General features: G+C 34.2%; 1 protein-coding gene across 1 annotated transcript; it reads left to right on the forward strand.

Moving 5' to 3' along the window:
* The first annotated feature begins 7,030 nt into the window (after positions 1-7,030).
* LOC149156483 (protein argonaute 7-like) lies at positions 7,031-7,513 on the forward strand. Its single transcript, XM_089444767.1, has one exon. It carries the CDS (start codon positions 7,031-7,033, stop codon positions 7,511-7,513), a length of 483 nt encoding a protein of 160 aa, XP_089300893.1.
* Positions 7,514-20,268: the final 12,755 nt, after the last annotated feature.

A 20,268-nucleotide genomic window follows, 5' to 3' on the forward strand; every position in this document is an offset into this window, starting at 1 on the left:
TCTATAGAATGGGATGTTGAGAAGTGATTTCCAGTCGTCAAAGAGAATATGGTGGGCGAAGTGCCAACAGTGACTTAAATAAATTAAAAAGTCACTTAAGAAAAATTCAAGGAGGAGCTTCTAGAATAATAATAAAATAAAATACTTCTAGAAGTTTGGAGATCTATCTATGGAGTCTTTAAAAGGAGGAGGAGAAGATCATTTGGGACATCTTGGAATTGAGCATTTTTCTTTGTTGAGAGTTGGAGAACCGAGTTCTCTACTTCAATAGCCCCAGGACGAAAACCCTCGGGTGATTCAGTGAGAGTGGGTGAGAACCCATCTCTCCCCTTGGTGAATTCATTTAGGATTCACAGGTGATTTCAGCAGATCAGTGTTTTGGAGAGCCACTACAACATTATTGTAGATCATTTTGAGGCCATCACCTCAGCCATTTCCAGTTATTGTATCAACATATTTTACATATTAATAAAATAAGGTCTAGTTCTTCTGCATGTTCATTTTGTCTATTCTTCAGTTGCAGATTATATTTCTTGTTTTTGCCATGAAATTTGTGGTTTAATTTGTGCAAATTATCTATGGAGCTGATGACTTAAATTTTTGAAACAATTTTCTACAAAAAGTAAATTTGGAACATTATAAATAATATTTCATATTTGTGACACCAAGACACTTGAAGTTCAAAAACACTATCTGCATAAATCGAGCATGTAGCTTGATCTAGCTCCTATGTAACTGTGGGTTACGTAGGAGCTCGATAAAGGGCTAAAATATTGCTTGATCTAGCTGTCTTTTTCCCCTTCCAACCTCTGTGCTTGCCAAAAAGTGTAACCCATATTCATGCATTCACCCATATACTCAAATTAAATCTCAATTCAAATATATGTCACATTATCAACCTTCTTAACCTTCAAACTAATCAAAACAATAGTGATTTTGGAACACTTCTCTAAATACCTTTTAAACACAAATAAAATGCTAAAAACTTACTTATCTTGCTTAAGCTTTTGCTTCTACAACAATGTGATTAATATCATGTAGCTTCACTTAGCATCTTCCAGCTATAGAATTGGAAGACAACAATAACATACCATTCATGAATGTTCTTATCGTTGAAGAAAGATGGGATTACACTAATTTAAAATATGTTAGTAATATAGCATCCAAATCATTTTAGTGTATAAAAAGGAATTTAATTTTTTAAAATTTAGAACTAATTTACATTTTACATAATTTTCTTTTTAAAAAATATTTAATTTTGAATTAATATAAATATTTGAAAATTTTATTAAAATTCTAATTTACATGAAATTTAACATTAATTTTCCCATCGGCTCTTTTTACATCTCCTAAGCCTAATTTCATTCCTTTTATGAAACCATATCCCCATGTTCTTGGACTTCTCTGTTTACAAATAATATATAAGTTTATTATTAATGTACAACATTTACGTATTACATAATTATTCATCTCTCAACTTTTCATCATATACACATACATGTGATCAAACTATAAATATTGCATTCCTTTTCTTTAAATTTAATTTTAGACCATTCATAATGCACATCACCATGTATACATATACATTCTATTTTGGGGATCGAACTAGAGGTTTTACATGGAATTCATTACACCCTTGTATATCATCATCATCTATATCATCATATTCTTGAGGTATCAAATCTATCATGAATGCATTGTTATCATGTAAGGGTTCTAATATGTGGAATAATGACTTCTTTAAAGGCATTGCATGTTATTTCTCCAGGTGGAAGGGAAAATCTTTAACTTCTCATTCTTTTAAAGTGGGCATTTAAAACATTCCAAGATCTCTCAACCAGGGACTCTATTATACTTTATCATTATTAGTCTATAACATAGATTTCACAATAAATTTGTCGATTCAACATATCTTGACAATTTATTAACATCTCTTTATGAATAAATTAACTACCCCTCACCTACCAATAATTTTATAACATTTTTCATGAAATAGTTTCTTTGTCATTGTCTTTGTTAGGCCAGGGTAACTCCACATTGAACAGAAGAAAACTGAGATGATATTTCATTAAGAGAACTATTGTTTATATACAAGAAGGAGACGGATCAGTTCATCTTCTTGATGACTGTTCGCGTTCCAGTTCACCCAACCGTTGAAGATTAGGTGTGAACATTCCCCCCCTTAATCTGAAGGGATGTTGGTGAGTCCAAGCATCGTTCTGAATCTTTCAAGCTTTTCTCTTCCAAGCGCTTTGGTGAAGATGTCTGCAATTTGCTCATTTGTGGAACAATGACGGAGATGGATTGTTTTGGCCTCAACATGATGTCGGATCAGATGATATTTAGTATTGATGTGCTTAGTACGATCATGGAACTTTGGGTTATTGGCCAACTTTATTGCAGAGGTGTTATCAATCATGAGTGGAGTTGATTGTACTTGTTTTACCTGCAAGTCTTCAAGAATTTTCCTGAGCCACACAATTTCTTTCGTTGCTTCAGCTGCTGCCACGTATTCTGCTTCTGTTGTGGAATCTGCTGGTACTGATTGTTTGCGTGATCTCTAGGAGACAGCTCCTGATCCAAGACTCATAGCATATCCTGAAGTAGATACCCCAGTTTCTTTGTCTCCATCGAAGTCTGAATCAGAGTATCCAATCAAGTTGAAGTTGTCCACCTGTGTATACTTGATTCCAAGGTCTTGAGTTCCCTTCAAGTACCTTAGAACTCTTTTTGCAGCAAACCAATGTCCCTCACACGGCTTTTGCATAAACCTGGAGAGGATTCCAACAGCAAATGAAATGTCTGGTCTGGTAGTAGTGAGGTAGATGAGACTTCCTACAAGCTGTCTATACTTTGTTGCATCCTCAAATTCCTTTCCTTCAATAGATGTGAGCTTCAAGTTTTGTTCCATTGGAGTAGAAAGAGGATTGCACTCTGTCATGCCAAATCTGTTTAACAAATCTCCAATGTATTTCTTTTGAGAAAGAAATATGGATTTTAGATGTTGGGTTACTTCAATGCCAAGATAGTAATGAACATAGCCCAAATCAGTCATTTCAATATTTTTTCCTAATTCTTTCTATATGGATGCAATATAGCTTTCATTTTTCCCCGTCATTAAAAGATCATCTACATATACCACAAGATATACAACTGTTTTGCCAACTTTCTTGACAAATAAAGTTGCATCATCAAGATCAAAATGATTGAAGTTGAGTTTCAGAAGATGCTCTGTTAGTTTGTCATACCAGGCTCGTGGTGCTTGTTTGAGGCCATACAAGGACTTCACAAGTTTGCATACTTTATGTTCATGTCCTTTCACAGCAAATCCTTCAGGCTGGGACATAAAAACATTCTCTTTTAGATCTCCATTTAAGAATGCAGTTTTTACATCCATTTGATGGACTTTCCAACCGTTCTGAGCAGCTAGTGCAAAGAGTGTCCAGATGGTGGCCCATTTTGCTGCGGGGGCAAAAGTTTCCTCATAATCGACCCCTTCCTTCTGTGCAAAACCTTTTGCCACAAGCCTAGCTTTGTGCTTGTCAAGTGAGCCATCAGCTTTGTACTTGTTCTTGTAGACCCACTTGCAGCCAATGGGTTTGGTTCCAAATGGAGGATCAACCAGCTTCCAAGTGCCATTCTTTATGAGGGCATCATACTCCTTCTGCATCGCTTCTTTCCATTCATCATGAGAAGCAGCTTCTTTGAAGGAAGTTGGTTCAAAATCTGTAGACAAGTTCAATTCACAATCATAAGTAACATCCATATCAACAGGTGAATTAGAGTTATCTACATCACCTCCATCTTGTCGGTTTGTATTTCTGGTTCCTGTTTTTCCAATTTCATCAGGATGAACACTTTCAAGTGTCTTTGTTAGCCACTTTGGGGGACGTTTCTGAGATGGTCCAGGCTGCTCTGTTGATTGAGTTGGGACTGAATCAAGATTGAGTCTCCCAATTATATCAATTACATCACTTAAAGGATCATCCGGTGTTGGAGTTTCATGCAAGGGAGATTGTTCTTCAGAAGAAGATTCCACATGTTGATCTAGTATAGGAATCCCCCCTTCAAGATGTGGAATCTGATTATCAAACTCTTGAAATGATTTCGGTTTTGTGAATCTATCCAAGCGATCAAGTTGCCGCTCAACAACACTGTCAGATTTGGATGATTCAAGAAAAATGACATCTCTAGATAAAACAAACTTTTTATTTACTTCATCATAGAGGCGGTATGCTTTAGATGTGTTTGAATACCCCAGGAAGATACACTTACGACTTCTAGCACCAAGTTTGTTTCTACGTACCTGTGGTATTAAAGCATAACAGATGGAACCAAAGATCCTGAGATGTTTTACCGAAGGAACATGTCCATACCATAATTCATAAGGAGTCTTGTTTCTTATAGCACTAGATGGACATCTATTCTTTATATATGCAGCACATAGAACAGCATCAGCCCAAAACATTGTCTTTACATTTTTGAAGAAAAGCATGGATCGTACCATATTCAAGATTGTTCTATTCATTCTTTTTGCTACACCATTCTGTTGGGGATTATAAGGTACAGTTGTTTGATGTTTGATCCCATGTTGGCGAAGATAGTTTTCAAATTCATTTGATGTATATTCTTTTCCATTATCAGTGCGAATAGACCCAATATGAGATTGTGCATCATTTTCAATCCACTTATGAAAATTCTTGAATGTTTGAAAAGCATCAGATTTGTTCTTCAATAAATAAACCCAACACATTCTGGTGTAATCATCAATAAATGTCATGATATATTTATTTCCTTTTGCAGAAGGAACATGCATTGGACCACATAAATCTGAATGAATGAGTTCAAGCTTCCTATGTGCTCTTGAATGTGAATCATGAAAAGATTGTTTGCTATGCTTTCCTAGAATGCAAGCATCACATTGCTTATGTTTTCTAGGAATTGTAGGCAAACCAGCAACACCATTTTTCTTCAACAAGCGGAGACTATCATAGTTTAAATGTCCAAATCTAGCATGCCATAATAAACTTGATGGAAGTGTACCTTCTTCATGATGAGAAATATATGAGAAATGTTGTGCATAAGCAGAAGTTCCTTGCAGTTTAAGAAGTCTTTCTTCTTCTATACCCCTCATGACAAGTGAGTGGTCAGATGCCTTTCTTACCTCAAGCTTGCCATCAAACATATGAATGGAGTGACCTTGCTGGCGGATGTGGACCAGGGACAGCAAGTTTCTTCTGAGCTGTGGGAGATATAGAACATGATCCAGAAGAAAGTCTGGAAGACCAGGCAGTTTAAGCCTGATTGTGCCAAGCCCTGATGGCTTGATTTTTGACTGATCTGCAAAGTATACTGCTCCATCAACATTATCAGTGAAATCTTCAAAAAAATCTTTCCTATGAGTCATATGACAGGTTGCTCCTGAATCAAGCAACCAGTCATTTTTCGAAGAAGCAAGTGAAGCATTAAACAAATCTTCATTTACTCCAATGTTACATTGTGCCTCAATATAGTGAGCGGATTCAGGTGTTTTACCTTTGTCTGTGTCATCAGTTTTACCTTTCTGCTGATTTCTTCTCTGCTCAATTTTGTCCCATGGTAGCTTGCATGTAGAAGCATCATGTGATCCATTTCGTTTGCAGCGAATGCAATGCAGATCTGCCTTTTCTGCTTGAGAATGTCTGCCCCCCCTGCCTCTGAAGTATCTTCCTCTTCCTCTTCGTCCACCTCTTCCTCTTGTAGAATCTTGAGTAGGATGCTTTTCTTTATGAGCAAGGCAAACAGTCTCTTCAGAAGATTCACGGACTGTTTTCTTTCCAAAGGCTTTCTCTCTTGCATCAAACGTTTTCACAAGAGACTCAAAGGTTATGTCTTTAAGATTTCCATTTGCTTGTAAAGACTCAAGATAATTGGAGTAGGCAGGATAGAGTACTTTGAGAAAGGCAATAAGAGAGATATCCAGCTCAACCTTAGTGGATTTAATATCATGCATTATAGACTTTATTTCAGATGCAAGAGCAAGGGGATCATTATTTTTTAGTTCAAGAGTGAAGAGTTTAATCATGAGCTGAACAACTTCAAGTGCAGAATGTGAATCATAGAGTTCTTTCAGCTTTTGTAAAGCTTCAAAGGCAGTGGAATAGGATGAAATATGACGACTTACTTCTTCATTTACAGATGCTGCGATCAATGCATAGGCTTTGCTGTTCTTGTTTTCCCAAATGACAAGTTCTTTATCTGATGTAGGCTGCACAGGGTCTTTGTCTTCTTCTCCGACACACACTCCTTTCCACAACTCATTGTAGATGAGGGTGTGTTTTACCATTCGGGATAGTTCTCCTTGCCAGTGAGAATTATTCCTACCATAGAGACGATTGAATGCATTCTGTAAAAAATTACTTCTGCTGATAAAAAATCCTTACGTTACAGCCTTCAAATCCCTATAATATTTGCTAAAAACATCAGCATTTCATTGTACATATCACTGCAATACTACTGTTTTGAAAAAAAATGCGCAAGGCATCACTTCAATGTATTAATATATCACTTCAATATATCAATATATCATGCAATACTACAGATGCTTTGATATATAAAACACTCTGAAAACACCGCAATACTTGAATGAGCTTTGATACCATGAATTCAACAAACGTTTATACTTTGACTCAACTGCTCAACCAAAACTGCTATCATACCATCACATAAAACTGCGTAATACCATAACGAGGCTGTGGAAAATTTAAAGGCCCGTGCTGCCAAATCAACAACTCATAATAAAACAAAGCTTACATACACTGATGACAATACGGTTTACAGCAACGACATATCTCGGGACAAAAAACGGGATCATTAAGAGGCCGCAGCCAAAGAGTTTTCTGTGGCGCTGAAGTATACTGGGCTTGAGCTGAGTGGAGTGTCTTTGGCCCAATTTTTAAACACCAATGATAAGAACCATGTAGAATTAAATGCGGACCTTCTGCAGTGCTTGGATCTGGTCATGAGAGAGCATCCCAATGAGAATCGAATTATGGTGGGAAGAAGTCTTTATCCCAAGCAATTTGAACGAGATGCAGATATTGGCGGTGCAGCAGTGGCCGCAAGGGGCTTTTATCAAAGTCTGAGGCCCACGACTCAAGGATTAGTGTTGAACGTAGACCTATCTGCAATAGTTTTTCACAAGAGCATTTCCGTGCTTGATTATTTATGGGAAAGTAGTAGAATTGACTGCAAAGAGAACCAAGCTCTCTCTGAAAGAGAGATAAGGGAAGCAAAGAAAATTCTCAAGGGGTTGAAAATTAAAGTTACCCACAGACGGTGTTCTCAGAAATTCACAATAGTAGGACTGACAAAACAGGTGACCACGGAAATCAAATTTCTCATGACCAAGGACAATGGCACTCAACGAATGGTTACTATGGTGATTACGAACAGTCGGAAAATTTTGAAACCCAAAGCAACAGAAACAATGTATATACGCAGACCTTATCTCAAAATTGCTCACGGTTGGTGATTCCAGATAGCTCGTTTGACTGCAGAATGGCAAAAGTCAGAAAATTTTGAAACCCAAAATAAAATGGCAGGAAATACATGAATGTCGATAATGGAAGATTGTTGATGAGATTTGGAAGAGAGAGACTCGGCGAACGGCCAAAAGACGAGAGTCAATGTCAGGTATAACCGATACATTCATGGAGGGGCAGCGTTGGCAGTGTCAGGTATTCATGCGCAGAGAGGGGCAGCGTTGGCAGTGTCAGGTAAACGTTTCAGACAGATGCGTTGGCCAGGCAAACGTTCAGGCAGGCAATCAATGTCAGAGTAGCGCTCAGGACTGAGCAGCTCTCAGGACAGCAGGAGTTACAACTATTTCTGGGACCTGTGCTCTGATACCATGTCAGGCCAGGGTAACTCCACATTGAACAGAAGAAAACTGAGATGATATTTCATTAAGAGAACTATTGTTTATATACAAGAAGGAGACGGAACAGTTCATCTTCTTGATGACTGTTCACGTTCCAGTTCACCCATCCGTTGAGGATTAGGTGTCAACAGTCTTCATGGATCATAAAGAGTAATCATGGTTTTCAAGTAAAGATGATTTCTTTATAAAACCATAATTTTATCAATTTTGCTAGATAGTCCACGTCACTCAAATGGCGCTAAATTGTCACATCTTTAATATGTCAATGGATTTTGGCAATCTGGGAAGCTTTAGAAATATATTGCAGATTTTTTAACTAAGGCTTAAGAAGGATTTTAAAAAGTATTTCTTTCACATGCCCAAATTTGTGAAGAGTTGAAACTAGTTTTCGTGTACATAATTGTCAATAGATTCTAGTTCTATTGACAATAGATGTGAGACTTACGCTGTGAAAACATAGTTTACCAAAATATAGTTGGTATTAAATAAAAAAGAAAAACTATTTTCAAAATGGAGTTGTTTTTAGTGTGATTTTTTAGATTTTCTAATGTTGAAATTTGGTCGAAAAAATTTGAGGTGAAATTTTGATTTGTGTTATTTAAATTGGTTTAAATAACATATTAGTTCAATTACGCGCTAATTCAATATAGACAAATAACTTTAAGTGCTAATTGTCGTGTGGGTCACCCACATTCCGTGAAATGCCTCGTGGCAAGTTCATGTGGGGTGAAACAACCGACTGGAGCTTTAGCAATTGGCGTGCTAATTTTGGGTGAGTACAAATTTGACAAAATGGGATGGGTCTCCACTCCCAATACACAGCCTTAACAACATGAAAGGATTAAAATCTGCAATTTCGAAATGATGCCCTGTTTTAAAATTGGACCCTGTGCCGGGTCGCACCCGCCATACCATAAAATAACAAATGTCAACACCGTCTTTCAATTGTGGGCCCACATTAGAATGGGAAGTACCCCACACCCACAACAGAGGAAAGGGATGGTTTCCCATTCATCGAACGGACCAATGACATGTCAAACCATAAAAGAACGGAGCAAACTCCGCGTATTGGTGTGGTGCTAAGGTAAATAGTTTCTCTCCCACGAAATAACATATATTTTATACCACATTTCATTGGGCTTGAAATAACATATATTTTATACCACATTTCATTGGGCTTGAAGTAACATATATTTTATACCACATTTCATTGGGCTTAGATTCAAAACGTTGTAGGTTGTATATTTGTTTAATGAAGCTTATGAGCGATTGTATTAGGCTCATAAGTATAGTGATAGTTCTACCGACTCATTTCAAATTTCCTAAATAATGAATTATATCTATATATATTAACAAGTTTAATATTTTATAATAAGAAGTATATAAGTATAATAAAACAATAATATGTATATTTTTAAATATATTTAATATTTTATAAAAGTATATAATTTGTTAATAATATATAATTATTTTTTATAAATAAAACTTATTTTTATTTATTTAATATAATTTTTTAGTATATATATAATTAACTAACTGTGTTCATGATTTTATTAAAAGTCTTTGAAGATTTTATAATAATTAAAAATAAAAAATAAAACAACAAATATTAAAACTTTTTTAAAATTCCATAGTAAAAAAAAATCTTACCTATTTAGTATGGAAAACCTTAATTTATTATCCATACATATTAATAATAATATATTAAACTCTTAATAATATGTTTAATAAAGTTTAGCACAAATACATGTATATAAAAGATATATTTAAAATATAATTATTCATTTACTTAATATTTAATTGTATTACACAAATAATTTTGAAGTATATGAAGTCAAAGTTAAGCATGCTATAAATTATTATAGAAATTAAAATCTCGAGTCGCTTAATGGTTAAATTCATAAAACATATATACATTTGTGTTTATGATATAGTTTAGTGGAGACTTGTACATTATATCATCACAAGAACATAGGCCCTTAGTAAGTCCACATTTTTCACTAATTTTGGTCTTTTATGTTAAGAGATGCTTTTGATCATTGCCTTGTTTGAAACCCTCTTCTTTTGAGGTGGGAATTTTATACAAATTGGAACTTGTACCTTTTGTATTACTGAAAATGATATAAGTTTACATCACTTAAAAGAGGGCATGTTCAACATCACTCAAAAGAGGACATCTTCATGCAATGTTTCTTGACATGATGATAATAGTGGCAATAGATTACATATAAATAACACTTTAACATAATCCATAATTTATGTATAAGATTAGAAATCTACTACAATCTTATTTAGAAGAACTACCCTCAAATCCATTTTGACTAATATTTAGACCATTGTCATCGCCACCAAATATTTCATTCTTCATCAAACCTTAGAAAAGCACCTATGCAATTGTAATTTCTTTTAACATTATCAAATTCCATAGTCTAATGGAAATGACAAAAGTTTAACCTAGAGAGGGGCAATGGAGATCTTTTCTAATCTTGAATCAAATATGGTTGATTAGTGTTTGAAGAACAAAAGTGAGGGACCCCAAAACTACCTTCCTTATTTTATCTTAACTTCATCCTTACTCCTAAAAACAAAATCAATCCATCCCTTCTAAAAAATATAGAAAAATTGTAGCTAAGGATACTTGACCAGACTAGGCTACTCAATTCTCTTAGAGTTATTTCCTACCATTATCAAGCATCCCAAAAATATACCAACCAAGAATCTTTCTTCCATTAGGATTATCTAACTAAGCATCATATCCTTGCCCAACCACTTTTGCATTTTTTTCTACCCTTAGCTTTATACACCTCTACTTTTCCCTGACCTCATATCTAGAAGTGGAAAGCCTACCTCCATAGACTAACTTCCTAGCTTGTTCCTCGAAGGAAAGGTCATCTCTTCCAAGATGTGGAGGTGAGTCCAAATTCTTACAAATATTTAACAAGTGAAATCCACATCTTCAACAATGAAATTCAGTGTAGCAAGTAATGATTTGGAGGAGTCTAAGACAAGTTACCAATGGTGGAAACTTCAATTTCAACTTGAATGCATGATTTCTTGAGTGTGTGCTAGTTCTCCAAGATCTCCTTCACATGGATCTATCATACCTTGATTGGGTTAAGATAACTATGTGTCTCTATGGCTTAATTTCCCTCTCCATATGTTAGAGTGTTCATTGGTAAGGAAGGCACTTCTCATAAGATATGATTCCTTGTATGCATGTGTTGGTTGGTGGGGGGTTAACATTACATGCCTCTAGGACCTATATTTCATGTATGAGACTGTTATCACATATTTTATTATCAATTGGTAAGTACAAGGCCCTTTGAGGAGACAAGAACATAGGAGAATATTTCTCCCTATTCCAATATGCCACATTTTCCACATCATACCTAAAAATTGATAGGTCACAGGTGTCCTCCCCATACTCCATATTCCGTCACCATTAATGTTTATACTAGTGCATAACACCCAATAATATTCAAACAAGGCACATGTTGTCACAAAATTTGCCAAATACCCTACAACATTGATTAATAGGGAGGTATACTTATGAAAATGAAGTGTAACATTATAATAGGATTATAGAAATGTTATGTATGTTACAATGTAAAAGGATTTAAGTCTTAAATTTAACTAAAAGACTTTAGGTATGTTAATGGAGTAACAAGTAACACATGACATGTAGAAATCAAATAGATATGTTGGGAAGGTAACCAAGAGGAGAAAATGAGAGATACAAATTGGAATTGTTGACACAAAATAATAAGTAAACCATGATAGAACAACATTGATGGAACTTGACAAACACATAGAGTAGGTGAGAGCTAATGAATGAACATGAAGATTGAGAAGGGTGCTAACATGAACTAAAGAAATCCTTATTAAAATATGGAAGTGATGCTCAATATTAAAAATTCAAAGAATTGGAATCTAAAAGAAATTGATAGAGAATACAAAGAAAGAGAAAGGTGGTCATGTTTAAAATAGATTAAAGCATATAAAATATAGACTTAGGAAATATAGGATAAAATACATAACACAATATTTATTAAAAAATATGCATTCAAGGAGAAGACTTGCACTATTTGTAAGAATCTATTTGGATAACTATAATTTAAGTTTCATATGAGGACTTTGGAGGCCTCAGATAGAAAAGTGTATCTATGAGAATGCCCAGTGTTCTAGGTTTGATGAATGTTATTTTTTCCATTTTGACCTAGATGCAAACATTAGTTGATTAAGTTTTCGTATACCTTAGTGTAAATGCCAAGAAGAATTAAAGATTGTAATAACTCATTGGTTAATGGTGATAGATATTTATTATAAAGATGTGTTATCAATGGTATTTTAGGTAAATCTAATAGTTAGGGTGAGTTAGGAACATTTATAACAAAGACATCCCATAATGGTATTAAAACTATGGTTTTTTATTGATCCATAAATTTTTGTGGATATTCCACTCGACAATTTGTCACAACAGATATGATAAACTACTTACATATTTGGGTCTTCTTCTTTCTATGTAAATTATGCAAATCCATTTTAGACGAACAATTACTTACCTTTATCGTGTTGATCTAGAAGTATAAGCTAATTCAATATAATATGAAAAATCCTAGATAATCAATAATCACTTGAATTTTTTGCAAAACAAATAATGCTTCCCCTTACCTCATTCATGTTGCATGCTTTAAAGTCATACACAACCCCAAATGCCTTAAGTGCAAATTTAGGCATTTAGATATACCTATAAATGTGTGGGTACTCAAGTATATTTCCTCCTCACCTTAATGAAATAATGTAGGTACGTTCTCTATTTAACATCATCAAAAATAAGGATAGCAGGAGGTGTTTATTTTACATGTCAGGAGTACCTCAAAAACTACAACAATTTGCACACAAACCTTGTTGATTAGAGTTACTCTTTCCAAAGGTCCCCAGTAAGTAGCTCGATTGACGATCACTATGATATGAAGTCTTTATGAAGTATGCGGTTCAAGGTTCAAAATCCCCAGGATCAGTGTGGGTCGTCTGTTGAGACATGCATGGATTCACCTAGAAGTATAGTGGTAGTAGTTGGAATTGACCCTATGTCGCAAAAGTGTGAAAAATTGTCAATTACTCTATATACAAAAGAAAAAGAAAAAAGAAAAAGAAAAAAAATTAGTCTTTCAAAAAATATATTATTTAATTCTTTAAATTTAAAATATAACAATTATATTCTCATTTATTACCTATTTCTTACTTTCCACTTCTCTATTAATGTAAGATAATGTTTAATACTTTCCACTTCTCTATTAATGTAATACCATTTTTAATACCATATATTGCATTATGACAATGGCCACATTGACATATTTGAAAATAAAGATACCTACATGAAATGTGACCAACCTCATTGAAACTAAAAAAAAATGGGGAGTTACTCATCCCCTTATTCATATTTCGTAGTTGTCTTCTCCATGTCCTCTACTAAATCCACTTTCTATTGTATAACTACTCTTCTTAAACTATTCTAAGTCTTATAATAAACAATAATAATGAATACTATGCGTTATAATTTGTAACACTTTATTCTACACAATATTAAGATTACTAATAGGATATAAGTTAATGATGAGGATCATAACTCTGATGTCCACATATCTCATAATATGATCCGAACGGATCAAAGTGAGGTTTGGACTAGTATATCCTAATGTTTTTTTTTTATATCAAAGAGGTAATATCCCACACATAATGGTTTCGAGCACGCCAAACCCTAATGCTTTTTGTTGTAGATTCAATCTTTCTCGTAACAAGGGAGTTAATTGTGAGGTAGAAAAACTCCAATAAACCACTTATTGTGTTATATATCCTAGATGGTGTACACCATTTCACTCATTAAATCTTCAATGTGTTAATCATAATTCCATATTGATTTTTTATATATTTTATCTATCTGTTTTAATTTAATACTCAATTGTTAAAAACTCTATAGTGAAAATTTTCCTAATCTTATGCAATGTATTCATAATTTGAAAATCAAATGTTTCTCATTATAGTTTATTAATGTCTTAACACTATCACTTTGAGATAATAAAAGATACACATATGTGTAAATTATACTTAAAAGTGTATAGATATATGTAATTTACAAAGTTAAGCTTACATTAATATTATATATTCATTTTTTTACTTTTTATAGATGATTTTCAATTTTTGGTATTTTTGGTTTTTTTTCTTTTAATTACTTGTTATCTTTCTAAAGGAGTCATAGTAATTAATTGTGAAGTAAAATGTAAGATGAAATAGTTCCTTACTTGAAGCATAAATACTAGTTTTATGACTTGGCCTAAACACTACAATGGGAAGATCTTTGTCAAAACCAAATTCAAATGGTTCTTGGAATCTCTACCCAAATTCATTTGTTGGCATATTTGGTTATCTGGAATCATGCCATCTTCAAAAATCAAAAGCAGGCTCCTCAGAAAACTATCATAAAAGCCATGACTATGTGTGTGGAATTTAATAGACAAAAACCAGATCCACTAGATCCAAACTTGGATTGAAGGGTATAGGAATGTTTGGTCAAACTTAAGGATCAAACAAGAAATAACATAACAATAGAAAATTCTTCTCATGCAAGAAGGAATTAAGATTGATGGACTAGGACTTGCAAGAATGGAAAGTACACGAAAACAACTAGATCTTCACTTTGATGGAGCCTCAAATAATAATCTAGGGGTGGAAAGAGCAGGCAAGGTCATGTATAGCCTGGAGGAAACTTGGAAAGCTCATACACTTGGGGTCTAAGAGTAATGGCAAATAATCAAGTAGAGTCACATGGACTACTTCAAGGATTAATTTTAGCTTGAGTCTTGAAGTCTCCAACACAGAATTCTTGGCAACTCCCTCCTTATTATACAATATTTGATCAAATCTACTTTTCCCAAAGACAAGCACCTGACAAACTTCTTGAATAGGATCAGAACACTCTTGCAAAATATCCCTAGGAAAGAATACTTTCACATTCTCTGAGCTTAGGATGTTGAAGCAAAAAAACTTACCAATCAGGCCTATCAGGTATAAGAAGGGCATATATAAATTGATGGGGCTTTAGGCCATTGGCCTCTACTAGAAAAATAAAGGTTTACTTCAATTTTATAAAAATCATGATGTGTATGACTAATGCAAAAGACATGAAGCACTCAAAAAATGAAAGCGTAGGATGCCTCCGTAGTGCCTCCCACGAATCACGATTGTAATACATGCAACAATTAGTACACTCCATATATCTGGGACAAGAATTATAGTGAGGAAGTGATTCTTCCATTCCTCCCAATTAACATTCAACTATGGTGACCCTTATGAACTTGCAAGCCTCCATTACTACTCATGCATGTAGGAACTTTTAGAGGATCTCTATAGTTTCGGATATGCAGAGCATCAACAAGGTATCAAAAGTGGGAGAAAATGAGGCAAAAATCATAAGGAAATGCTCTAGGCCTCAACAAAATTCACAATGGCAGGGTGAATTAAGTAAGTTCCTCTATTTGGGTTTGAATATTTTCTCTCTTGGCTCGTTTGGTAAGGAAGATTGTGCTATATTAGCTACTGGTGGTTGATTCTTGGGAATTCAAATATCATAGTCCAGGCCCCTCTGACGACACTAATGGGATTATTATTACTTAAGGTGGAAATTTGGAATTTTGGCTTATGCAAACCCTCATTGTAGTGAGTATATGTGGCTAATCAGTGCTTATTATGGAAGGGGCTTCCCCCTATTGGTTTCTAAATTTGTGAATTCATATTTATCAAAAATTATGTATAGTGAATTGGGCCTATAATGAGGTTTCTTTGGTGGCCACTATGGTTTAATGGGGCCAGTCTAATTCACTTGGTGCCTAGAGGACAATAGGACTGGCAAGGGCTCCCAAATTTGGTTTTGGACGAACAATCTTCAAGAAGGAAGCAAGTTGATGGAGAAGGGGAGAAAGATTGAAGTTAGAGGCATGTGGGGAGTTGTCAGGAAAGTTCAAAGTAATATCAGGAGCAACAAGGAAATTGAGGGGACTATCAGTTGTAGAGAAAGGCCACATAGATGCACTTGCATGGATCAAATCAGTCATGTGATAACACAAATGAATTCTCTGCAAGAGGACATAACGACCATGCCTTTGCATCAATAGAAACTATCAGTTGTAGAGAAAGGCCATATAGATGCACTTGCATGGATCAAATAAGTCATGCCACATAGATGCACTTGCATGGATCAAATCAGTCATGCCACATAGATGCACTTGCATGGATCAAATCAGTCATGTGATAACACAAATGAATTCTCTGCAAGAGGACATAACGACCATGCCTTTGCATCAATAGAAACAATGGGAGACATAATCAAATGTGCTATAGGAACTTGTTCAACTTCAAGGAATGGTTACGAGATAGATAAATGAATTGGAAGTGCTACGACAAGAAATTATTGTGTCCTTGCAGGATCAACATCAAGCTATGCAAAGCAATGCAAATGAACTTATCTTAGTAAGTGGACATGATGTAAACCAATTCTTGGACCTTAATAAAATGTTGAAGAAGTTCACAAATCAATCAATGCAATGTTGTAGATTTTGCTTCATATTTAGCATCTTTTGTCAGTTCTATACATTTGGATATGTAATTGATTTTTTTGTAACGCAACAAAAGATTTTGAAATACATATATATCATATGAAATCATAGCTCTATGAAAAAAGATGTAACCCCCGAGTATCCTTTGTCACCAACTACAATTTTTATATAATATAAATACCACAATTTTTATATAATATAAATACTCATTCTAGTTTTATAAAAAATAGTTTTATGATGTCTTTTTATTCCACTTAAAAGAAAGGAGGAAATTTCTGTATCCATATCCTCCACTTTATCCCAAGAAAAAAATGGATTCTCAAATTCAAACATATAAGACTTAATTTAAATTTATCTTATTTATATTATATCAATCCAAACTTACTATCTTTTACTTTTTTAAAATAAATTTCTAATTATCATAGAAAATTATATATCTTCTATCTAAATATCATATTCTCATCATTCAAAATCCAAAATCTTTTCATTTAAAAATCTGTTTATCCTTGAAACTTTTTCTAAAATCTAATTCAACACATATAACACCCTACTCTAATGTTTTCAAACTTCACGTGTATATAATATTTTAGAACTTCACATATATTTTAATATAGAGGAAATTAGCCCTTTTATTTTTTTAATTTAATTGGTCTCTACACGGTCTATTCCAATAAATTTGAAATCCTACTCAAAAGACTCTATATTTTGTGGCTTTGTCCGCTTCATTTTGAGGGTCTATTTGAAAGCGATAAATCGCTTTTAGAAGTGAAACGGCTAATCATGACATTAGACATTGCAAATCATGACATTTGGCATTGCATGAGAGACCCCTAAAAACAATCAGTGAAGTTTCGATCAAGGTTTTTAAAATTTTATAATAATTCATTATCGCGTCAGAAGAAAACGAAAATTACATTGAAAATGTAAATTAATATTTCGCAGAGAAAACGAAAAAGCAACCATGGATAAGAAATCATACAAATGGAAATTTGCGTATTTACAAATGTTAATTGAATCAATTTACAATCAACGATTAATAACTGTGAGCGCCACGGCAAAATCGTGGATCGAAGTATATACCGTATGATCTTCCGTATCATATGCAAAAAATGGTCCCCACGTTTGCTATTGGAAAAATAAGTATATACAATATTATCCTCCATCTAAGAAAAATAAGTATATACAGGTATGCATTGATTATGTCACTAAATGGGTAGAGGCCAAAGCGTTACCTTTTGCTAATGAAAATCCTGTAGTTAACTTTTTTTTTGAGGACATCTTCACTCGTTTTGGTGTTCCAAGAGAAACTGCGATAGATCTGGGATCTCAATTTACATCTAAAATGGTGAAGGGTCTTGTGGAATATTATAAGATCAAACAGAGGAAATCTACTCCCTATCATCTACAAGCAAATGGTCAAGTTGAATCTACAAATAAGGTGATTGAAGGAATTCTTACTAAGATTGTGCATCTACATAGAAGAGATTGGGCATAAAGGCTTCCTGAAGCCTTATGGGCCTATATAACTACATGGAGGAACACAACAAGACATACACCCTATGAACTTGTTTATGGGAAACAAGCCCTGTTTCCTATAGAGTTTCAAATCAAAACCTTCACGATGGAAGTCCAATTGGGACCGGATTTATCAGAGGTACAAAAACATAGATTGGAGCAACTCAATGAACTTGATGAAATCAGGCAAGATGCAATCCAAAGAATCAGTATAGTCCAACAACAGAGGGCTAAATGGCATGATAAATGTATTAAGGAGAAGAAGTTTCAAGCAGGAGATTGGGTACTGTTGTTCGATTCAAAGTTCAAATATTTTCAAGGGAAGTTTCAAACTCATTGGCTTGGGCTATATGAGATTGAAGAAGTCTTTAATAACGGAGCAGTAAAAATAAGGACGATAGATGGAAGCAAAATACCTCTTCTTGTGAATGGTCATCGGTTGAAGATACATCAAAAACAAATTTTAAGAGAGGAGTTCATTAAGATATTCCATAATAGCTCTGAAATGAAGCTAGTGAAGAAGAATTCTTCTTGTCTACTAACTTAGTATTTATTTTTCCTAAAAAAAAAATTGTATAAGGTTGAAAACCAATCGTTGATTGGCATACTTATACAGAAAATACAGGGTGAAAATCAGAGATTTCTGACATCTTATACTTTCCATTTCCTTTTTGTAATAAGTAGTGACAAAAATCTACATTCATTTATAGTTTAGAGTTTGCAAATTCATCATCTCATTCCATCTCATTCTGTCTTCATTTTTTTTACAGTTCCACTTCATCTCACTGTCAAATTTCATTTACATTTTATCTTTTTACAGTTGTACCCCATTTCACCTATTTTTCATTTTATCTTACATCTCATTCCATCTCACTGTCATAACTCATTTCCATTTTATTTTTACATTCATATTCCATAAGCCATATTTCACTTTTCCTTATTTTCACATTCTGCAACTAATCTGATTTTGCAACTACAACTTATCAGCTCTGGCACAATTGTACAGCTCACAAATAAATCATGAATGCAGGGAAATTGAAGAATCAAGTTTTGGAGATCAACCATGCTCAAAGTACCTATGGATCAACACCAAAATAATTATCAAGCAAAAGATTAAGTTCCATAGGTAAAATGCAAAATTTATTTCAAACAAGTTACAAACATAAGTCATGTATAATATGAATGATTATATGTCTCCTTAACAAGTCATCATTTGATTTGACTGCCACTTCATGATACCACATCTCCGCCACATCTTCCACATTCGATACCAAACAGTCTATAATGATTTCATCGTACCACACCTACACTATGCTCTCCATACTCTGTACTTAAACGGTATCTAATAAATCCATCTATTAACGGTCAAAACTATGATGTGATCAACGCATTCATGTCTCTCCAAACCTTCACCGTCTACTTATTCCACGCAAACCCATAGTTCTTTTTCACGATACTCACAGTTAGTCCATTTCATAGACCAGGAGAGTAATTCTGAAGGTTAGAAAATTCTACGAAACAGAGACCATGGCACTCATTGTTAGGGAAGAGCCCGTAGGGGCTAAGTATATGGAAGGGTACCCACAACTCAAGGAGATGCTGCAAAAGGTTGGATGGCTCAATTTCATTAAAAAATTTGATGGATATCACAAGGAGATCACAAAATCTTTGGCTAGATTATTCGATAGTATAGAAGTAAAGATTGGAGACATTAAGTTTGAAGTAACAGAATCTTACATAGTAGAGGCTACAAAACTGCCAAGACTTGGTGAGAGATGGTTCAAAAACAAAGAATTTCATAGTGAATCATGGAAGGTAATCCTCAAGAACCCAGATATGGATGTCACTGTGTTTAGAAAAAGAATTCCTATTTCAGTACTTAAAAATAAATGGAGAAGCATGCTTTTGATATTACAAAAGTTTATTACCTGCGAGGGAAGATTCGGATGCATGTATGTTTATCATATACGTTTATTGATGAACTTTCTAGAAAATGGAAACATCAACCTCCCTTTCTTCCTTCTAAACAATCTAAGGAGGATGGCTTCAAATGTACAGAAGAAAATAGAATTCATAGACACAACTATATACCATCATGGATTGGTAAAAATACTGGTTGAGTTTCATCTGAAAAGAATAGGAGATACTTGGAAAAACTTCTTGATAAGAAACTATTTCCAAGAGGCACCAGAATCCCCTGAAGAGGGTAAAGTCTAAAGG

This window comes from Pinus tabuliformis, chromosome 9, assembly GCF_031772625.1.
Source record: "Pinus tabuliformis cultivar Carrire ecotype Pingquan chromosome 9, CPIR1, whole genome shotgun sequence".
In the NCBI taxonomy this organism is placed as follows: Eukaryota; Viridiplantae; Streptophyta; class Pinopsida; order Pinales; family Pinaceae; genus Pinus; species Pinus tabuliformis.

What these genes read in the sequence shown, in the direction of transcription:
- LOC149156483 (XM_089444767.1), top strand. Translation starts at nt 7,031, where the DNA reads ATGGTGGGAAGAAGTCTTTATCCCAAGCAATTTGAACGAGATGCAGAT.